General features: G+C 35.5%; 1 protein-coding gene across 3 annotated transcripts; it reads left to right on the forward strand.

Annotated features, from left to right (window-relative positions):
* Positions 1-41: 41 nt before the first annotated feature.
* On the forward strand, positions 42-23,222 carry LOC116002158. Of its 3 annotated transcripts, XM_031242215.1 has the most exons (35): positions 42-256; positions 714-807; positions 1,799-1,893; positions 2,038-2,591; positions 2,704-2,923; positions 3,014-3,319; positions 3,688-3,832; positions 4,213-4,350; positions 4,850-4,931; positions 5,327-5,604; positions 5,677-5,790; positions 6,219-6,478; positions 8,952-9,200; positions 9,329-9,484; positions 9,727-9,864; positions 10,075-10,317; positions 10,764-10,891; positions 11,606-11,729; positions 12,984-13,145; positions 13,273-13,420; positions 13,601-13,701; positions 14,512-14,673; positions 15,078-15,125; positions 16,064-16,171; positions 17,171-17,245; positions 17,426-17,476; positions 17,926-18,069; positions 18,161-18,288; positions 19,374-19,461; positions 20,237-20,296; positions 20,364-20,613; positions 20,756-20,907; positions 21,032-21,102; positions 22,179-22,335; positions 22,754-23,222. In XM_031242215.1, the coding sequence occupies exons 1-35, from the start codon at positions 104-106 to the stop codon at positions 22,916-22,918; spliced, it is 5,547 nt and encodes a 1,848-aa protein (XP_031098075.1). In that variant the 5' UTR covers positions 42-103; the 3' UTR covers positions 22,919-23,222. The 3 variants fall into 3 exon arrangements, with proteins under 3 accessions (XP_031098075.1, XP_031098074.1, XP_031098076.1); XM_031242214.1 differs by having other exon boundaries at positions 5,327-5,790; XM_031242216.1 differs by lacking the exon at positions 714-807 and having other exon boundaries at positions 165-256; positions 5,327-5,790.

Genomic DNA, 23,222 nt, shown 5'->3' on the forward strand with positions numbered 1-23,222 from the left:
TTAGGGTTTATCACTTACTATATGCGATTCCATTTGAAATTTTCCCGAACATAAAGAGGTCCTCTTTCCTCTTCCCTCTTCACTCTACAAGGTCAATCTATTGATGGACCCAATCATTGCTTCATTGCTGACCAGTTTCCGGCTGGTCCCTCCGGAAGCTATTCCGGCGATGCTGGATTGTATATTGGCTTCCACAGCTTCATCTCCATTCTCAATTTTTTCTGCTCTTCTTGAAGAGTTTCCCAGCATTGCCAAGGTACCACCTTTAAATATCCCGCTTTGCTCTGCTTGGAAAAAAAGAGATGATTTAAGGAATTTGTACCTCTGGTAATTAAAAATAAATAAAAATCTGCATTAGTTTTGTCGTTTTAGCTAGAGGAGAGCACACGAGTAAACAGGTTGCAAATAGTAATCAATCGACAATTACACAGCTTTTATGAGAAACCAAGAAGTCTTGTTTTCTTAGCTTTGCATTTAGCTAAGCCTCATTTGAAAATTGGCATTAGTTTGGCTAGACTAGTGGGACTAGAGCTGCATCCTTAAAAGTGGGTATTGATTTTAGGTGCCCAGTATGATAACGAATTAAGTCATGTGCAGCTCTAGTTATTTTGTTTTATCAATTGGAAGCTGATATTTTGAACAGTTGGGCACTGAAATACTTTTGATTTTAATGATTGAGTAAGTGGAGTCCAATATGGATCTTGTTTTGGTAGGAAAAATTACAGGCAGGGCAGAACTTGGAACTCGAACAGTGTAATTTTATTGAATCATATGTTGGTGCATTATGTCATATTTTGAAGAAACCTGGTGAGTTATGTTTCTGAATCCTGTTTTGGTTGTGCAAACTTTGAGTTTTGTTTTTGACTTCTCTTTTGGACTAGACTAACATTTCTATCTTCTTTCTGTTTTGATTTATTCTATCTAGACTTTTTGTTGCATATCTATTCTTAGAGCATCTGTAATAGTGAGGTTCTTTTGTGGTTTTTGAGGAGTTTTTGTAAGTGTGATTAGGAAAGAGAATATGAGAGGAGAAAGAGATAAAAAATAGAAAAAGAGAAAAAAAAAAAGAAAACAAAAAAAAACTGACGCAGTCAGTAAAAAAAAGTTGAAATAAATGCGCCACTGCCCGGTGGGCATTTGCTGTGCGCCCAACGCGCACATCTTTGCTTCTTCCCTCTGACTTAATTACTGTACCAAAAACCATTTATTGCAGATGAACTCAAACCTTCTCTCTCTTGCCTTCTCTCTCCTCCAACTCACAAAACACTGTTCCAAAAACCCCAAATAATCCATTGATATGGATGCTCTTAATAGCAAAAGCTTCATTTTGGTTTGCATACAAGTTGAACTATGTTACAGTATTTCAGATTAATTTTCATGTTTTTGAACTTTTGGCTCTTTATCTATCTGCCACTCACCATACGCTGTTGGTCATTTATCAAATGTTCGTAATTTGTGTCCATGGATGAATGCATGCTATTTATGATATCTATTGAGGGCTTACTATCTTGTTTCTTTTCACTTTGTTGGCGATTATTGGAACCACCTTTAATGTTCAAAAATTACACAAACCTACAGATGATGCTGTGCCCTTAATGGCTTCTTAATATTTGATGATGCTGTCCTTTTGTTACATTTAATATTTCAAAATTATTTTGAACTGTGTTCTGAAATACATAATAACATTAACTGATGATCATATCTCTTGCAATTCATTAAATACCGATGTCTGATTTTTGTCTCATTATGACCTAGTAAGATGAAATTGATCTGATAGTTTAAAGGTGTTTTGATGCAGGGTCTGATGTTAATTCCATGCAGTTGTTTATTTTGGAAATTTTTATCCCATTGATGAAGTTGGTACATTCATATGACCGTGTGCTATTAAATAAGGTATGTGTATCAGGTAGTTTGACATGCTTATTATACCAGGTAAACAGCTATAGATATAAAATGTATGAACTCTGTTTACTCATGTTATTCATCACTTTTTAGTTTTTACTACTCATGTTGTGTTCTCCTGCATATGATGTATAGGTTGCAGGTTTGCTTTTTGGAGTTGTTATTGAAACAAACAGCTGGGAAATTGTTGGATCGACCATTGTGCCCTTTTTGTTACGATCAATTGGACTATCAATGGGTATGGTTCAAAATAAAGAGTTGGCGGTTTATAAATGGAATGTTCATATTGACAATTTAGGTGGCCAGGACCCTGGTCTGCAATCTACACAAGATGCTTCCTTCAAGCTAAGAAATGCTGAGATGAATAACAACACCTTCCTATCTGAATCCAACTTTTTTCAATTGCCTACATCCTGTTACATGTTGACCCTGATGTTGGAACTGGTACTTGGAACCTTACAATCAGTAGGACCAACTTCTAAATTGAATGTGGCAGACAGGGACTGTGCGAAAATGTTTGCTGCAAATTTGGTTTGGGATCTTTTCAATCTGACAATTGAAATGCTTTTGCAAAGTTTGGAACATCGGTCTTCTGCAATTAGCTTTCTGCTCCCTTCCATATTCCAAGCATTTGATTGTCATTCTGCTTTTGAAGTCTCAATTAATGGGCAAAAATATGTGCTTTCTCGGTAGAATTCTGTTGCCTATATTTGTTGTGTGAAGTATTGACCCTAATATGATGTATTTTCATGTTATAAAATGTTCATTTATTCAATAAATGACTTATTGGTGGTTTCCCAGGAACCATATTCTTGCGGACCTATGGAAGAGTTGCAAGGCTCTGTTCTCTTTGGGCCCTCTGGAGAGACGGGATGCATATGCAACACTTTCTATGTATTTGTCTTTCTTCTCTATTGCTCGTGGGAGTCTTGGGCCAGTAGATGCATCTCTCAATGGCAAGGAAACAGTGTTTGATTTGAGAGCTCAGAAGGAATTCTGGGATGAAATTAAAAAGGGCTTGGTATAAACTACAGTCTATTAATTGGTGATATATTTCATTGATATGCAATAATGCTTCTGTATGCTATCTCACTTGTCTTGAACTTCTTAGGTCAATAAGGAGAGCTTAGTGAGGAAGCAATCACTACATACACTGAAACGAACAATAAGTTTAAGTGTGGAAAACCAATTTCAATCTAGTGTTAATGTTCTGGATGAAATAAATTCAGTCCCTCGTGGATTGACAAAGAGAGAGCGGTGGGCGGAGAATGAAGCCAAGTCCCTGGGGGTTGGTAGAATCTGCAATTCTATTGTTGATTCTTCGAGCAGTACACAGAAATGGGAGGCATTCTTTCTTTTGTATGAAATGCTTGAAGAGTATGGTACTCACTTGGTTGAAGCAGCATGGAATCACCAGGTTTGACATAATTAACATAATTGCATGTGTTGGTACCTTCACGATCTTGTGAATAATATGCTGTAGTTTTAAGAAAAAAGAAAAAAAAGTGCTTAAATGGGCATTTCATGGGATTTATTACAATCCACTACTGAGTATACTCTAGTAATGTTAGGCAATTTGTAGTACTTTGCCTCGTTGTGTGTTGATATTGAAACACTTGTTCCACTAATTTTAAGAAATATAGGAATTTAATGATCATATCCCTACACTTTCTGCTTTTGATTCTTGCAGTTTCTAGTTTCTGCTTCCTTGGATGTTGAGTTGGTTTATAAATTCATAATGTACCAGTTAACACTTGTATATTTGACGTTTGGTTGCTTCTACAGATGACCTTGCTGCTCCATTATTCTCCATCTCCAGAAAGTGTATTGAATTGTGAACCCCATCATATGTGTATGGACACTTTAGAGGAAACCTTTGACTGGTTGGTTGTACTGTGGGAGCGTGGCTTTTGCCATGATAACCCTCAAGGTACAGGAACCTTTAAATTTAACATTTTTGGCTTTGCTTTATATTACTTGTGTTGAAATTGAGGGATTGAAAGACCTGGCGGGTGGAGACTAACAACCACCCGCCAGTTAGGCGGAAGCAAAGTATGTGAGAAAACCAGAGAATAATAGAATATATTATAATGAAAGAGTACAATAGGGTTATTCTCTATGTTCCTAAGTACCTCTATATATACTAAACTACATACCAAATCTATCCTAATAGGAATAGGAAACTAAGTCCACCCTACTAGGAGTTTCCTAATATTCAATAAAGGTTTCCTAATATTCAACAACTTGTTATTTGACACGTTACATGTGGACTTATAATTTTTATATTAAAGTGATCTTTTTATGTTGCAGTAAGGTGCCTGATTATGCAGTCATTTCTGGGTATTGAGTGGAGAAAATATAAATGCTGTGCAGAATTGATCTCTCAGAATTTCATTTTTGGGCCCCTTATGGAAGGATTGAACGACCCTGTGCACCACAAAGATTTTGGTTTGTTTTCTTTATCCCTAAACAGCCACATGCTCCCTTTAATAAAAATGGGTATATTGGTAAAAATGAATGCTTGTGATGGATCATGCTATTGCCTTTGTTGGTTTTAAGAAATTTGATATTAACCTTTTGTTGAAGCAACTGGAAAAAGTCTAAAAGTAGAGTATTATCTTGAGCTGGTGACTTTCTTGAAAGCAATATTTTTTGTGATGTTGGTAGTAATTAAGAATGCAGTCTATACTATGTGGAATGCTGTTAAGACTAATTACTTTATTATATTGTATTTTTTGTTTCTCTCTCTCTTACTCACTTGTTCTGGATTAGGGGTTAATTGCGTCCTTTTTAGCTGTGTTTATTTGTTAGTTCTTGTTGGAAAGGTACCAGAAGAAAGTTCCTTTTAATCCCTTTGCTATAGTCACACCTTTTCTTGACTTACTTTATTTTATTTTATTTTTACCGAACAATTACTTTTCTTGATTTAATGCATGTGTACTTTTAGGTGTAAAAGGAGTCTATTCTACATGGACAATTGAAGCTGCTGCCAAGTTTCTATGTGTATATACTAGCTATTTGGATCAAAGGTGCACGATCATACTGTGATAACTGATGCTCCATTTTCTTTATTAAGAATGCCCTGAATGAGTTTCGGTAACATGACCCCAAGTACATATCTATGCAACGAACTCACAAATCTGTTAAAATTTGGTTTAAGTAATCTAGGTTATTGATGCAACTTCCATAAATTTAGTTGTTTGTTGCTTCTCAAGAAATTTGTTTTTTCAGTGACATTTGCAATGGGGGACCAAAAACAACCAGATGCGAATTATCAAAGGACCAAATATGCATTTCCCCTAATTAAAATCACACTGCCTTAATTTATGAAAGCACACATGTCCATAGTCTTTCATAGGCTAAGAATGGAACGGAGAGCCTTTTCCCTCCCCTCTAATAATCAAAAGGTTTTTGTTTTATACAGGGTTGCTTTCCTTATAAGTTTGGCATCTGTTGCTAAAACTCAATCTTTTGGACGAGCTGGACTAATGTGCCTTGTGAAGTGTATTTCTTCTGCTGCTTGTGGAGATCAGAAACATAGCATTTCTGAAAATGATCAAGAGAATGGTGTATCAGCAGCAGGTGTTACAGAAGCCAGATTTGCCCAAGAAAGCTCTATAGACAAAGCAGATTTACTGGATGTTTTCAGATTTGTCATTGAAAGCAGTAGACAACATTTCAATCCCACTTACCGGCATCAAGGTTTCACATTAGTTTTTTCACTTTGTTTATGTTATGCAATATTTGTTATGGTAATCCTTCCATTGCTTGCAGTTTGTGAGGAAATTCTTGATGCTGCTGTGTCTGTGATGGCTCCACATGATGTGCCTCTTGAAACCCTACTGCTTTTTGTTGCAAGCTTGCCACGAGAACTTACTGATAGTGGAGGTATAAGGAAATTTTTTTTGTCACTTCTTCCATACTTAAGCTATCTGTGTCACAATTTCTACCTGTAGTTCTATTGGTAATAGTCTTCCTTTCTATTGACTGATATGTTTCACCTTGATTAAAAGTTTAGGCTATCAGCGAGGATAATGGTTACCCTTTTACTAATTTTGATGGGCTAAAAACATGACAATATTTTGATGATAGGTGGCATGTGGGATTTAAACCTTGGACCTTTGCCTAAATGCCTACTCTTGCTACCATGTTGAATTATGTGTTCCACCTTAACTAAAAGCTTAATCTATTAGTGATGATACCCATTTACTATATTGTATACATTAACCTTAAACCAACCTCTCTCCCCCCTTGAAAAGAAAAAAGAGAAATCAGAATGGAACACTAAGGCTCTCTTTTGCTTATCCACTTTCTAGGTTCATTGAGATTAAAAGTGCAGAAGTGGCTACAGAGTTGCCAAGTGCATTTTTCTTCTAACTCCAGCCACACAAATCTTCAACTTTTGCGGACTCTAATTTGTTTCCCACCAAAGTTCATAAGCTGTCATAGTATGCTGCATAGCTTCATTACATATGATGATGAAGACTTGGATGCTTGGGAATCTGAAGCAAAAAGATGGGCGAGGGTTCTTTTTCTTGTAATTAAGGGGGAACAAGACTTGGATCCCATATTCATGGTTTGCATCTTTTGGCTTCATTAGAATTGCCTCTTTGCCTACTTGATAATATGCATTTCTCTATGATGCTTCTTTTAATTTTTTTTTTTCTATATATAGTCATATAGTGTTGAAGGACATGTTTCACACTACGTTGTCTTGTGCTGCCAATAAACCTACTTGTTTACTAAATTATCCATTTCTTTTTCCTAGAGTAGAGGGAGTAGTATCAGGTAATGGAAATATTAATGCTATTCCCACTAGTTATAAACGGATCAGGAAACTGTTTCTGTAATCAATTTATTGTTTTTTTTTAGATAATTCTGTTTGTGGTATGTAGGACTTACCCCTCATTAGTTTCTTCATTTTATATTAACTTCCTATATGTGTGAAGTATTTAACTATATATTTCCTTTTTATCATTTCTCTTTTTGCAACGTGGCTTATATCTCTTTGTATTTGCACACCAATAAGATAGGGCAGTGCTTTAAGAAAAGAGAGGTTATTGATTTGCTTGTCTTTTATTAACTTTAAGTTTAGACTGCTATAATTGTTCTGTTAGAATAGTTAACAGTGTTCCTAAATTGAGATTAATATGGTTACCAAATCTTATGTTAGGAATATGAATCTTAGAAGTAAAATGAATTTATTTGATTTCTTTAATTTCCTAGTGGTTTAGGAATCCTTTTAGATGGAAGGATTCTTGGTTTCTCACTTTATTGCATACTTTGCTTCTGATTGGTTTATTTTCTTGTTGCTTTGGCCTTGCCAGTGGATGCTGGTTCTTGTTACCTGTTGGACTGCCATTTCACAATTTCTAACATGGCATCAGAACCACTTTTCCACAGCCTATTTTTGACAGATTTTCAGGGAGGTTTTGTACTCATGAACAGTACCCTAGAGTGTTTTCCTGAAAATTGTGTTCTTTTCAACTTTCAAGATAATTTTTGGTACCCATGTTCCAAAATCCTAATCAGATTTTTATGAGCTCTCAATTGAGGTGGTGCATTTGATTCTTGTTAGTTTACTATAAATATTTTGCCAAAAGAGTCTTGTTTGTTTGTTTTTTTTTCCCCCCTTCATATCATTTTACAAAGCTACCATAATTCTAAAGAAGTCTTATCTGGTTATTTCTTCTTCAAGATGCTTCTTCTCATAAAATAACTGCATTCTAAAACAAGTCTTGTTTGGTTCTCTCTTTTTCCTGTTGAAAAAAATAAATTCACCTTTTGCAGATGGGCAAGTAGCCTTATTTGCTCAAGTTCCAAATGCAATATCTTTTTCTAGCAAGAACAATTAAATTCTGAGGCTTCGAGATTATAATTTGGCACAAGTTTATTGGAGATCTTGTTGATGATTTGTTTGAAAGTTGGGTGCAAGATTGTCTTTTTTCAAGGAAAATTTTGGCATATTTCACTTGCTTCAACTTGATGGGGAGTGTAAGAATAGTTAAGAGCATTCTTAAATTGAGATTAGGATGGTTGTGAACACTCAAGTTAGTGATCTTAGAAGTATTCAGAATTTACTTGATTACATTACTTTCCTATTAGTTCAGTAATCCTAGAGATGGAAGGGTTTCTAGTTTCTGTGTCATCTCACTACATTCAATTCTATTGGAATTGTTAAGAGTCCCACGTTAATAAAATAACAGAGAATATATGGGTTAATAAGGCCATGGGTGAGGTTAGCTAATTGGTTGGATTCAATCTTTTAGTGTGGTTTGGCCCATGTGCATTATAGCCCAAATGAGTGACCCTAGCCCAATCTTAGTTTATAATATGGTATCAGAGTCTGTTCGGTCCACTTTGTGTTCACTCGGTTATGGGTATTGGTGGCGTCCAAGCTTTCGTAAGCTCTCTTGTTCGGTCCACTTTGGTGGCATCCGGAGCAATGGCCCGGTTGTCCACTTGAGGGGGAGTGTTAAGAGTCCCACATTGATAAAATAAGAAAGAATATATGGGTTTATAATGCCATGGGTGAGACTAGCTAATTGGTTGGATTCAATCTTTTAGTGTGGTTTGGCTCATGTGCATTATAGCCCAATTGAGTGACCCTAGCCCAATCTTAGTTTATAACAGGAATACATATAATATTATTCTCTTATCCTTGGCTTATTCTCTTGTTGCTTTTGCCTCATTGGTGGGTTGGCTCATGGCACCTGCCGCCTGCCGGTTTACCATAATTCCTAACAGCAAGCAAGATATCTACACTGTTTCCTCAATAGGAAAATAAAAACTTATATCATCCAACAATTCACTGTGAATATTTCAGACTATTATTAAAGGGGTTTTAGGAAGAACGGTTTAAGCTGAGATGTTGTCTCTATCTCTCTCTAGCATAATCCACTAATCTTGATTGATGAATAGGTACTACTTTATTTATGTTTTATTAGGTACAGCTTTGATGTACATATTTCCAGCTTACTTGCTTGTCATTGTTTTTGCCTTTCATCTGTTCTATGGGTTCCTAATACCAGGGAAATCATTTTGTTCAGTTTATTCAAGAGCATGGTGCTGATATCTGCAAAGAGAAAATCCTTTTGGAGTGGATTCCTGCGAAATATCTCATCCTTATTTTGAGCTTGGTATATGAACTACAACTAATTGAAGATAGAGTAGTGGAGTGTTTTACAAGTGGAAGATTGAAAATGGGCCTTGACTCTCCGGGTAAAGCAGTTGACACTCTTCTGGCAAAGGATTCTCGTATTTTTGAGAAGTTTACCAAATCATTTTGTTCATTACTGGTATGAAGATGATTCTTTTCCAAACTCTTATGTGCTATTCTGTCAACCATATTTTGAAAGTTCTCTAAAATGAAGCTTATTAGAATGGAGAATATAGTTCTCTAAAGTAAAATGTTGTCTTCAAGCAGGATTCACTGGTCTCATTTGCCAGATTGTCATGTTACATCTTTGACTCCAGAAGCATAATAGAAGACAGTGTTCTTCCTGGTTCCATCAAAGGAAGGCTGGGAGGTCCAAGTCAGCGTCGGATGCCATCTTCTACTGCCAGTTCTGTATTGCAAGCTGTATGATCCTTTTATGTACTCCAAAACTTTGGTCTTTTCAATTCCCTGCCTTGGAACAGAAGTGATAACCTGCTACGTTTGTATCAGAAGAATGCCACACATGGCACTTTTGCTACAAGATTTTGATTGAATATGTTATTCTCATTAAATACTTCATATAAAGTTTCATTCTCTTCAATGCTAGAATGTGATCATTTATTGAATTACAAGTTATTAAAGTCATTACGAACTTTGATAAACAGATAACAGCCATAAAATCTGTAGCATCCATCTCAAAGTGGTGTATTCAATTCAGAAAGGATGCTTCAATTGACTTTGCCATAACCTTCCTCTGGAATGCCTGCTGGAAGGTTATTACATCCTCGTCCTATAATTCAGAGGTACTTCTGACATTAGATATAGTAGTTGCTCAATTTTTCTCTGCTTTAACATATGCAATGCATATCATCTCGGTCCTAAGTTAAAACAGGTTTTGTGGTTGTGCCAGATGATCTTCTTCTTCAAATTTTTAAATTACCTTTCATCTTTGACTTTTCTTTCTTTGATATAACTAATTTATCTCCGTTGATTGACTGGATTTTCTATAGTAGATTGAAGCAGAAATCTCTCTAGCAGCATATGAAGCAGTGGGCAATGCTTTGAAAGAAATGGCACCTATGTTCTCTCTTTTATCTCTAGATCTTGTCAAACAAAATGATGGTTTATCTCCATCAGAAGCAGATGATAGGCTGATATTGGATTCCTTTTTTAGTACTTTCCTTCAGAACATCAATAGTTTAATTGGTGCTGGAACTTTAGTCCGAACACGGCGAGCAGTTTTGTTGCATTGGAAGGTGAATGATTTTGTCTGTACTTGGCTTTTATTGGTGTTTTTTGTCTATACTTGGTACTTAAGCATTGAAACATTTTTGCCAAGTGATCATGTACTTGTTTGACATGCACCTGCTGATTTCATAGTTTGACATGTACATGAACACGAATACGAATGCTTGGAAATAATTCTAGGGAGATCTAAATCACCTCTTTTTGTGGTTTGGGAAGGAAAGTTATCTTTAGGCATATGATTAGACTGTTTGGGGATCTAGTTAATGTGAATCTTGTGATGAGAAAAGGCCTGAGGCATCTGCCTTGTTTGACTGTTGTGAAGTAAAAAGGGATAGACATTCTTAATGCTCATTCTTTGTAGTTAATTTGATCATCTCTTGCACCAATTGACTTACAGTTGTTTCTAATAAGTATACAGTAAACGATACTGAGTGGTTTCTTCTCATCATTTCAGTGGATATGCCTTGAAGCTTTGCTGTCAATTCCTAAATTTGCTTTCCAGAATGGAGTTCGTCTGGGAAATGATAACTTTTACTTCTCCAATGACATATTGAGATGGGCTTTCAATGATCTTGTTGACAAGTAAGGGATTTATGATTTTGCTATTTCTAGATTAGTTCCACAACAAATGATTATGAAGATCCTCTCTTGAAACAAATGTGCTATGAATGTGTCTATACATACATATGCTATATATATATATATATATATATATATATAGAATTTGGATTTGGTGTGGACTGCTCTTTTCGTGCGGACTTGCACTTTTAGAGTTCTTGTGTGCACTTTTAGACTGTTTTCCACATTTTTTTTTAATATTTTATTTATTTTGGGTTTTATTGTGCATTTTTAGAATGTCTGTTGTGCATGATTAGTGAGAAACTCTTTTTGTGCATAATTTGAATGCTCGGTTTATTTTTAGAAACTCCAAATGTGCACTGTAGGTATACCCTAAAAGTGCACATCAGGAACTCTACAAGTGCAAGTCTGCACGTTTGCACGGGAAGAGCAATCCACACTTGATCTATGTCAATATATTTTTATTAGAGTAGCACGTATCCAAGTCCTGCCAAACTCCACATCACCAGCAATTGCAGTGTTAAAACACCCCCTTTCCCCCCACCCACAACACACACACACAGCCAAAAAGATAATTTGGAGAAGAGTAACTGCAGTCCACCATCTTTTTGTCCATCTATATTTTTATCTGTTCATCCTAGTTGTATTTTGAGTTGTAGCTTACTGCTACTGAAGAGCAGAGATAAGATCTGCTTACCATTCTAAATGAATTTGCAGCCTTGAGAATGCTGGTGAGGCCTCTGTTTTGCCCATACTAAGATCAGTCAGATTGCTATTGGAGCTTTTTGTCTCAGGACAGAGGGGATTAATGGTTTCTTCTTGTGCTGGCATAAGTACTAAGGTATGCTCAATATTTAAAATTTTCATGGGGTTTTCAAAGCCATGCATTTCATGCTATGTAATTTGTGTTCTGGAAATCATTGTCAAGGTCATGGTTGAAAAAATCGCTAGGCGCTCCCTAGGCGCTAGGGGAGCGCCTAGTGCCTAGGACGCCTAGCCGGGGATTAATCGGCGGCTAGACGCCCGTGTATTTTTTTAATTTATTTTTTATTTTTAAAAAATTTGTTTAAGTATTTTTAATTTTTTAAAGACTAATAATTATAAATTATTTAATACTTTAATAGTTAATACTAAAATATTAAATATTAACCTAAAAAATATCTAAAGTTTGTACAATTTAGGATTATTTCGCTCAAAACGATGTTGTTTTGAGTGAAATAGCCCATTAAAAAAAAAGAACAATAGTTAATCGACCGACTAGAAGGCCTAGTCGGTCTAGTCGACGCGTAGGCGGTCAGCGCCTAAGCGGCCTAGGCGGTGCTTTGGCGGCCTAGGCGGAGCTTAGACGGCCTAGGCGGTCGCCCAGCCGCCTAGACCACCATTTAATGTGATACGCTAGGCGGTCGACCAACGCCTAGCGCCTAGGCGGGGATTAATCGGCGCCTAGGCGGGATTTTTGCAACACTGGTCAAGGTAGCTGTGTTGTCATTTTAATGAGTCTAAAAATTAGCGTTGTAAGGAAGATTGTTCTATATACAATTTAGATTCCACATTCATTATGATTTTACTATTGTTGGGCAAGTAGTCAATTTTTTTCCCTTTTGAAAAATATTAGAAAACTGTTCAGTTTCCTTGTGTCTTTATTTTGATATCCTTCCACCTTTTTTTTTGGGAAAAGTGCAATCTTAGTCCCTAAGTTGTTGTATAGAAATTTTAGCCCTAGTTCATCTTGAGCATAAACAGCCCCTATGTTTAAATCCACATTGTGGTAGTGGTCTTCCCACGCTGGACAGTTTGGGACTAAGATTGATATTAAACCATAACTTAGGGCTAAAACTATAATATTGGAGGACCAAACTGGAACATGGTTAAAAATCAAGGGGCTATACCTGCTCATGATATATAAGTATAACTAGGGACTAAAATCTTATTCAGTCATAATTTAGTGACAAATTGCACTTTTCCCTCTATGACTTAGATTCTCTACGACAAACATAAAAGTCATAAACGCATAATCTTAATCTCTATGACTTAGATTCTCTACGAGAGGGCAGCATTACATTGGATTTGTCAACTAATTCTAATGTCTATGCAGATGATGTGGAGGTTGGTGCACTCTTCTTGGATCTTACATGTGAGCTGCAACAAAAGGAGAGTTGCTCCGATTGCTGCACTTTTGTCTTCTGTATTGCAGTATTCTATGTTTAGTGATGAGAGCATGCATGAGTTGGATGGTGCACCTGGGCCTTTGAAATGGGTTGGTTGCTGTCCCTGTCTAAATTTTCCCCTCATAGGGAGTGCTCTTAGTGATTCCTTCTTGATAAATTACTCATTCTAGGAGCTACAGCATTGGAAAAGAATCCTTATTCGTTATCTTTATGCAGTTTGTGGAGAAAATTCTTGAAGAAGGCACTAAGAGTCCACGCACTATTCGCTTAGCTGCACTACATTTAACTGGGCTTTGGCTTGCAAATCCCAGTATTATAAAGTACTACATAAAAGAGTTAAAGTTGTTAACGCTTTATGGTTCTGGTATGGCTTATGATATAATTATTAACTTAAATGGCAGTTATTACAAGGTTTCATTGTTTACTTTTTAAAATAATTTTTTTTGTCATAGCTTTATTATTTTACAGTTTCATTACATAAACAGCCAACCACTTGTGTTAAATACTTCTTTGTTGTGTTATGTTTGAATTCATCCTGCTTTAGTTGCATTCGATGAGGATTTTGAAGCTGAATTGTCTGAAAATCAAGAGGCAAAAGGTGAAGTAGCTGTGCTGGCTAAAAGCCCTTACCCTGAACTGACTGAAGTAAGTTATCCTAGTTTCTATAATTGTTCTATATACTTCTGTTGCATCCCTGCCTTGTAACAAAGATGCAGAGCTTTTCACAGAGGAGCAGAAAAAATGTTTCTTTGCTTCGTTAGTTCAACTGTCCATTTAATTAATGACCATTGTTTGCTATACACATGAAACCTAGGCATTTCAGAGAACCAACCAATATAACTAAAGGCTAATTACAGAAAAGTCTAAAGCGTAAGTGTATATAAGTGTGAAAGTAATTGACTAGAAAGAGTTTGCATGAAAATATGAAAATTATCAGCTATTCTTTGGAAATAAGAGTCTGATATTATAGTAAAAATTTCCAATTGGAAATAATAGTACAATGAACTGAAATCCACAAAAAATAATCATACTATTTTCATGAATAAATGAAAACAAGTAGCATTTACTCCATTTAGTTTCTTGGCCTCTACATTAGAGTGATTGTATTTCTTGACACCTGACCTGATTGATAACCATCCCAGAAAGGTACTTTGCCGCTATTCTTATGAGATGTATACGCATTGGCATTGCTTCATTTGCAGTGAATATTAATACTTCTATCTTTAGCATTTCTAGTACATAATAGGCACCAGAATTTTCATAGGCTTCTCACATGCCTTTATGCATTTCTTTTCTTCATATGGTTTCTAAGCGCTTTGAAGTTCATCTATACATTGACATGTTTGAATAGAGTATTTTATTTTTTAAATCTATTGAGATACTGTTACTATTAGTGTATGCACTTCCTTTGTAAGTGTCTCTAATCAAACATTTCTTATCTTGGCTTTATACCAGGAATTTATCAACACAGAGTTGTATGCACGTGTATCCGTTGCTGTTTTGTTCCATAGACTTGCAGATATTGCCTGTATGGCAGGATTGACCAGAGAAAGCAATGATGGAATTGCTGCCCTTGCATCTGGCAAAATGTTCTTGCTGGAACTTATTAATTCTGTGGTATTGGATTCTTCTGAATCTGCTCTTAAATTCTTGCCTAGTCCCCAGACAACAATACTAGCAACAAAATAGATCTATATTTGATTTCCTTAGTCTTTTATACTAGATTCATTTTCCTATTGGTCTATCACGGCTTCTTTGTTCATAATTGGCCTCTGAATACTCAACTAAATAAATCATTGTTTTGTTATTACGCATAGACTGATGGACATGCAAACACACTCAGACATTCACATCCAATTTTGTTTTTCTTGGTTTGGTGCATTTATTTAATTTTAATATATTTATTTTTGCCCAGGAGTAGGGTTTGTTAACTTATAACTTTTCTATTAAATATTACATTTTGATTATTGAGTTTTTAGTTCTGCACACCATGGTGGACTAATGATTGTATGTTAATGCAGCTTACTGACAAGGATCTATCTAAGGAGTTGTATAAGAAGTACAGTGCTGTAAGTTACACTATTTTATCACCCTTCATGCTATGAGGAAATGAAACTGATGAAGAATGATACTTTTCTTGAATTGTTACTCCACCTGAAGTCCTGAACTAAAATCTTAAGATGTTAAAGAGGGAAGACATCTATTATTTTTATTTATCACCCTAAGCGATCTTCGAAATAGATTGTTTTTTATGTGCTCCAAATTAATGGAAATATTATGATGATAGGGAGTAAGTAAGATTCATAGCAAGGACCTCATTTTGCTCTGATACCATATTGAGTTATGAGATCAATCTGAGCTAAATGCTATTTTGTATTATGTGCTTCAGATAAACTAAACTTAAATGGTTAGAGAGGAAAATTATTTATTATTTCATTGTTCATTCTCTCTGCATCTTAGATATAGATTACTTGTGATTTTTGAAAACTCAGAGAATTTGGAACACTGGCTTGGTTCTTTTTCATTCTGCTCTACATGTATTTATCTTCCAGGAAATGAAAAAGGAAATCATAATTAAAGGGAATAAAGTGCAGAGTCCTAAAATCATTTTAGCCATAAATTTCTCAAATTACCTAAATATAGCACTCAACCAAATAATTACAAATGGTCTAGGGAATATTTCCACAATTTTGCTACATGTTCTGGGTTTTGTACATTTCTTCAGAAACATGTCTTTCTCTTAAATAGTGTTGTTTATTTGCAGCCATGGAATTCCCATGAAGGAAAATCTTTAGCCAAAAGAATGAATCAATTAGTATTACCCTCAGATCCTTAAAATAAATTCTTTAATAATGGAGTATATAGATTCTAACTTTCATTATGGTTAAATGATTGTGCAGATGATTTAACTAGTAGATTGTTTTGTTATTTACGAAGTGCCACTTTTTCATTTGGCTATATCTTTGAAAAAAAAATGACCTGCTCTACCACTTGTTTGCCTTGTCAGATCCATAGGCGCAAAGTCCGTGCATGGCAGATGATATGCATTTTGTCACGATTTGTTGATCAGGATATTGTCCAGAGAGTTACCCATAGCCTTCATACATGTCTCTGTGTAAGATAATTTTCTTTGCTTTCTATTGTTAATTTATCTTCGCAATTTGTCTGTGAGTATGTGACTTTACTCTTGTTACATGAAAAACTGAGAGGAAGAAAGTGAAAAAGATTTGTTACTTTAATAATTTGTCTTCAAATTTTTTGGTTCTTGAATCTGAATAACTTGATCCCTCTATAAAGCTTATCTTTCTGACTTGTTACTAGGGGTAGGCATATTTTGGGTTTAACCCAAAATTTAATCGGGGATCGGCCCGGATTTTGAAAGTTCAGATTATGTTCAATAAAATCGGGTTAAACCTGAATTCACCCAAGGAGAAAATAGCTTAAATCTGTTTGGATCTTGGGTGAAGGATTTTTATTTCGGTTTTGACCCGAGACTCGAACATAATATCCAAAGTATAAATTGCCAATGTCAACTTCTAATAATTGACAACTAATTGTCTATTAAAGGATATAACAAATGCCTGGCTATTAAAATGTTCCGAGAAAACTACTTAATTAGAATATGAGCTTTAATGCCGGCTTAAAGGTGTTAACCTTAACAGGCAACTCGCCGTCGGTTTTAAGCCTTTTTTCTTTAAGGCCTTTGCTGAGCAAAACTCTGGGTTTAGTAACCCGAACCCGACTTAGGACTGATCCTGACCCCGACCCACATTCTCTATTTTTCGGTTTGGTTTTCTGGCCTACAAATCTAAACCTGAAGTTTTTTGGGTGGGCTAATTATGATCGGGTGAGTTGGGTCGATCCCGACCAGTGCCCACCCCTACTTGTCACTTCACCTTAGCCAGATATAGAGAATAAAAGAAGTGGTTTTTGCAATGCTTTCAGCCATATATATGGTAATAGAACTTGATGAGTACAAATTGCCAAAATACTAACCTCTGGCTCTTTGAGCACCCATGAATATTTATCTGATGTTTCTAAAGATAGTGCAATTTTCATGCCTGTTGATTTCTGTAGTTGCTGATTATGAGGATATATTTTCATCTCTTTGTAGAAAAACAATTTGCCTTCAGTTCGGCAGTATCTGGAAACTTTTGCAATTCATATATACTTGAACTTCCCATCACTGGTATGAATTTATCTAATTGCACTTTTTTCCTTTCCTTTTTTTTTCTTTTTGTTTTTCCTTGGCTAAAAGAATTAATTTAGATCGGATCATAATTTATGTGGTGTATAACTAAATTTATCATTGACTTGATACTGTTGTTGTTGTACACTTCCTGAGACAGTTCTCATGTTACTGTAATAGGTAGGGGAAGAATTAGTTCCGATCTTCCGAGATTCTGAAATGCGGCCCCAGGTGAGGCATATTTTGACAATTTATTTTATGTTAATTTACATGTAACTCCACCTTTTCTTGACATCATGGTAGCTTTGTTGAAACTTTCAATTGCTCCTTATTTGTGCTCCTTCATGTTAACTTTATGCTTAAAAGAAAAGATAATGCAAAAAACATGTCCTTGAATTAAGATATAGTAACAGCAACACTTCAAAACATTCTCTGTTTGCTCCATCTTCAACTTCTTGAGTGTCATTTTTGGAGAAGTGTTGACATCAGATTGTTACTAATCTCAAATGATGTGGCTCTGTTTGTTCTCCAGATCTAATTACTTTGAATCTTTTGGCATGTGCCATTTTCTACTCCATGCAACTAGAAAATGTCTATGAGTTCATGACCCTCCCCCTGAATGTCATCATATATATATATATATATACACATATATAGTAATTATGAATTGCAACCTGCAGGCTTTATCTTCCTATGTGTTTATAGCTGCTAATATAATCCTGCATTCAACTGGAGCTGCACAACCTGAGCGCCTGAGTGAATTACTTCCTCCTATAATTCCATTGTTGACCTCGCATCATCATACATTACGTGGTTTTACCCAGGTCAGTCTTCTTGAAAGATCAAGGACACTGGTGATGCATAATAGTATATAAATATTGCGAAAACAATATTTTTTTTCTTTTTCTTTTCCAGTTATTAGTCTATAAAGTTCTTCAAAAGTTGATGCCAACACATTCTAGTTGCTCTACAACTCTGCCTTTAGAGATAAGATGCTTTGAGGATCTGAAATTGTACTTGACGGACAATCCTGATTGTGCACGGTAATATCTAATATGCTCTTTAAAAGAACTTTTCTCACTATTTCCTGCTATTATTTCCTTGGCACCTTCCTACTCTAGGCACTACTATATCTATTTCTGGTTCAATGTCTTATTTCTTTATTAATATTAATATTGAACTTAAATACTCTTCTATACTTTTTACTTCTCCAAAGAGCTCCTTCAGATCTCTTGTCATTATATGGAAACATGATATGGAAATGGGAAGGTACTAGGTAGCCTTGAACATATTAGGTGGACATTTTTCTGAAAAGGTTTTCAAGGTAACATAGGCAGTTTTGACTTTTGACCCTTTCATAATTTTTGGGGTGACGAGGGAAACCCACAGTCATTACCTGAGGGTGTGCACGGGCTAAACCCCGCCTTGTGGGGAAATTGACTGAAATGGTAAAAAAATGTGATAAATGGACAACAATGGGCAACTTTTAAAACTTGGACAAAAGAAGGAAAAACTCGTTTGCGACTTGAGTTTTTGGTCAAAAATGCAAGTCACACTTGAGTTTCTCAAATTTTTGAAATCCTCTTTTTTTTTCATCGAAATACGTCAAACCCAAGGCATACTTGCGTTTATCAGTACAAAAATACGAGAAATGCAAGTACCATCATTCTCAATGGATCAAAAGTGGAATTAACTCATAATAAAATAATGGGGAAAGGGTCAAATCATTGAAATGCCTAAATTGTCCCCTTGCATGGTCTAAATTGGATAGAAGGATTGGAACAATTTAGAAACATGTGGGGTGAAATGTGTTAAAATTGAAAGCCTAGGACTGCGTATGGAATTGCCGCTATATTCTAGGATTAAAATGGAATCAACTCTACATGAAAGTTTTTGATGTCAAGTGTCAGTAAACAATTGGTAAAAGTAACAAGAACAATATGTGAAGTTATAAATGAAGGATTAGTTTCAGAGTTACTATAATTTTGGTTTGCTACCTTTCAGTGTAAATGCATTTATTCAATTAAAGTAGAGGAAGCAATGTGTGTAGGGGTCTGGAAAGTTAGAGTCTGCGATGGATAATATTGTGTCCATCTTCACTAATGGCGATTTTCTCCTGCTGTCACAGGTTAAGATCATCAATGGAAGGATATCTTGATGCTTTTGATCCACAGAAGGCTGTTATGCCAGCCGGAATATTCAGTACTCGAGTTGAGGTCTGCAAAATACTCTTTGGAATTTGTTGACAGCTAAAATACCTGCCCCCAGTTGGTGGTGGCATAATAATGTTCAGACATCAGGCACTTTCATCTGCTTCTAAGAGTCACGAATCTATAATCTGCTTCTGCTTCAAAACATAAAAAAGATGCTGACAAAATTATATATGTAAATTATAGAATATAGATTCAAGAAACATTGGCATTTGGTTGCTAACAATGTTATTCTTACTGAACAAGGAAAAAGGAGAATCTACCATGGAGAGAATTAAAAGTTTTTTAGCTGATACCTATTAGGAAAAAATATGTTGCAGTAAGACCTTTTATAGCACTAGAACTTCCATAGGTAACTGGGTTTGAATTGTATTATCATTTATTTCATTATGTCTTATCATTAAGAAAGTGATATTATTTGGAAACCTTAACATAAAACATATAAGAAATGTGTGAGGACTAAGGAGATAACTTTGATGAGAAATCGCACTGCCAAAATTGAGTGTATGGGTTTACTATGCCATGATAAACTTTCTTGTTCCTAGTAATTGCTTCTGTTATTGAACAAACTTATTTCTGGAAAAAATGTGCACGGTTTCTTGCAAGAAGACATTTTTGCACTTTTAGTGTCTTGCAAACTGTACTTTGACAGGATCACGCCCTTATGTTCCTTCATCTGTTATATATTTAAGGCTTACTGTTGCACTATATATTTAAGATTTTTCCCTCTTATTACCAAAAAATCTAACTTTTTTCTTTTTCCTTATTTGCATTTTGGAAGGATCTTGAATTTGAATGTGTACCAGTGACGCTTATGGATCGTGTAATTACTTTCCTAAATGTAAGTGCCAAGAAATACTATTTTATCTAATTTATGAATGTTTTGTAACTTATCACCCTCGTTACAGGATGCTAGGGAGGACCTTAGGTCTTCAATGGCTAAGGATGCTGCGACTATCAAGAAAGAAAGTTTACGTATGGATGAGGATGTTATGTGCAATGAGATATCAGAGATTCTATCTGATAAACAGCCAGCCTCTTTGTCAAATGATATATCATTTGATTTTCAGCGGAAGGTTACTTTTTCCAAGCTTGAGATGCAAGGTCTGACTTCTAACTTTTCGTCGGACGACAAAGGATCATGGAAGTCACTGCTCGGTATGTGTGGGAATTTTGAAATGGTCTAAGTTTTCATATTTGGCATTGCAATTATGGTTTACCATTCTGAATAGATCCTCTTAATAGTTCAGATCACAGTATATTTCTTAAACAGTATTCCCCTTCTATTTGTGTTGTACAGACATGGAAAAGGAAGATCAGATTCTTGATCAAGTGCTACATTTAAGAACTGTGGCTTTTGAGAAACTCAAGAAAAGTCGACAAGATATTATACTTGTAGCATCACTTATTGATCGAATACCTAATCTTGCTGGCTTGACACGGACATGTGAGGTGTGGATTTGATTTTGGTGTTTGTGGGCAACTGGGCATGCAAGTGCTTACTTGGTTCTATCTGTGAACTTTGTTCAACAGCTGCATTAATCTAACCCTTTTTTCTGTAATCGATTCTTTACAGGTATTTAGAGCGGGTGGACTAGCCATTGCAAACAAAGATGTACTAAAGGACAAGCAGTTCCAACTCATCAGGTTTAATAAATCTGCTCTTTAATCTGTATATGCTTAGATGGTTTAAAACAATTTTAGTGTGATTTCTAGAGCATGGATTCAATCAGCAACAAGAATGTTGTAGAGGCCATGTTTTACCTAGATTCCAACTATTGCCACTTGGTTTGGTCTCTCTTATAATCTAAGATTGGGCCTAGGTCACTCAATTGGGCTATAATGCACATGGCCAAACTACACTAAAACATTGAATCTAATCAATTAGCTAGTCTAACCCATGAACTTATAAACAAACAGTTATGCCATGGACTCGTGTCCACCTTGCAAGGTGGACCCATGTCAAAATACATAATTTATATACTGAATGCTCACAATTTAAATTGTGAACATTCAGTATATAAATTATGAACATTCAGTATGTAAATTGTGAACATTTAGTATATAAAAATTGTGAACATTTAGTATATAAAAATTGTGAACATCCAATAGGGTAAATTGTGAACATTTAGTATATAAATGGTGTATTTTGAACATTCAATAGGGTAAATTGTGAACATTTAGTATATAAATGGTGTATTTTTGGACCCAGGTCCACCTTGCAAGGTGGACCCGTGTCCACAGAATAATTTGCCACATATGTCCTATCTTATTTTTTCTGTGGGACTCTTAACCCTCCCCTCAAGTGGACAACTAGGACATTTTGAATCCTCCCCTTAAACGGAAGGTCACTCAATTGAGCTATAATGCACGAGCCAAATCGAATCCAATCAGTTAGCTAGTCTAACCCATGGTCTTATAAACCAATGCTCTCTAATATTTATTTCAATGTGGACTCTTAACAGGGTCTTTGCTTTAGCTCTATAGAAACCCCACTCACCAGACACTTAAATGTTTTCTTTTTGCAAAATTGTTCAGGTTGTTTCTAGATTTTCTATAATCAAATCACGGATTTTTTTCCCATACATAAAGTGACAAAGGAAAATATCTTACGGAGTAACTAATTGTTTCCACATCACATGCTTGTTTATCGTCGGTCACTAATTCACTATACCTTTGTGCTGAATATTGTTGTTTGACTAGTGCAATTTGTTATGTTCTAGTGTAACCGCAGAGAGGTGGGTCCCCATATTAGAAGTACCAGTAAGTAGTATGAAAGCTTTCTTAGAGAAGAAGAAGCAAGAGGGTTTCTCTATCTTGGGTCTGGAGCAGACTGCGAACAGCATGTCTCTTGACCAGTATGTCTTTCCTAAAAAGACGGTATGCCATTTTCATTTGTCAACCTTCAATGTTTTTTTTTTCTGCTCTTGCATGTGTGGTTTCCAAAGTTCTGTTCACAGTTATAATTGTCACATCTCTTCATAATACTTGTGATGACAATGATTTGTGTTATAATCTTAAGCACTCAATTTGGCTATTGTTACGAAAGTAAAGGGAAGACTTCTGAATATGTTGTTTTATACTCTCATATAGAAAAGAGAATACAAAGCCTTATAAATAGGTGCTAAAAGACTACGAAGTTTCCATAAATCTATAGGGATTCCATAACATCTATAATGCACATGGGCCAAACCCAATCAATTAATTAGTGTAACCCATGGCCTTATAAATACATATATTCTCTCTTATATTTTCAATATGGAGTCTTAACAATTTGTAACGTTATTAACTTGTGCAGGTCCTGGTCCTTGGCCGGGAAAAAGAGGGTATACCGGTGGATATTATCCATATACTGGACGCTTGTATTGAGATACCACAGCTGGGAGTTGTTCGGTCACTCAATGTTCATGTTAGTGGTGCCATTGCACTTTGGGAATATAGTCGGCAGCAAAGATGCCAATAGCCCCCTTTGGGTAGTTCATTTTTGATAGCACATTTTTGTGTGAACAAAGAAGAGGACATGTTTAATTTCCTATTACACATAGGACTGGCTTTTCTTATTTTTCTTATCAAAAGTATACATACACATACAATGCTTTGTATGAGAGGGTAGGGCAGGGGGGTGGTTGGGTGCTCATCATGTAAGTTTAGTCATGAAATTGATTAGGTAATGTTCTATTTTTTTGATTGCTCAAGATATCAGTGTGATGAATTCTTTGTGGTTTTATTTCATAGTATTGGTTTATTTTGGATAGTTCCAATATTTA

This window comes from Ipomoea triloba, chromosome 13, assembly GCF_003576645.1.
Source record: "Ipomoea triloba cultivar NCNSP0323 chromosome 13, ASM357664v1".
In the NCBI taxonomy this organism is placed as follows: domain Eukaryota; kingdom Viridiplantae; phylum Streptophyta; class Magnoliopsida; order Solanales; family Convolvulaceae; genus Ipomoea; species Ipomoea triloba.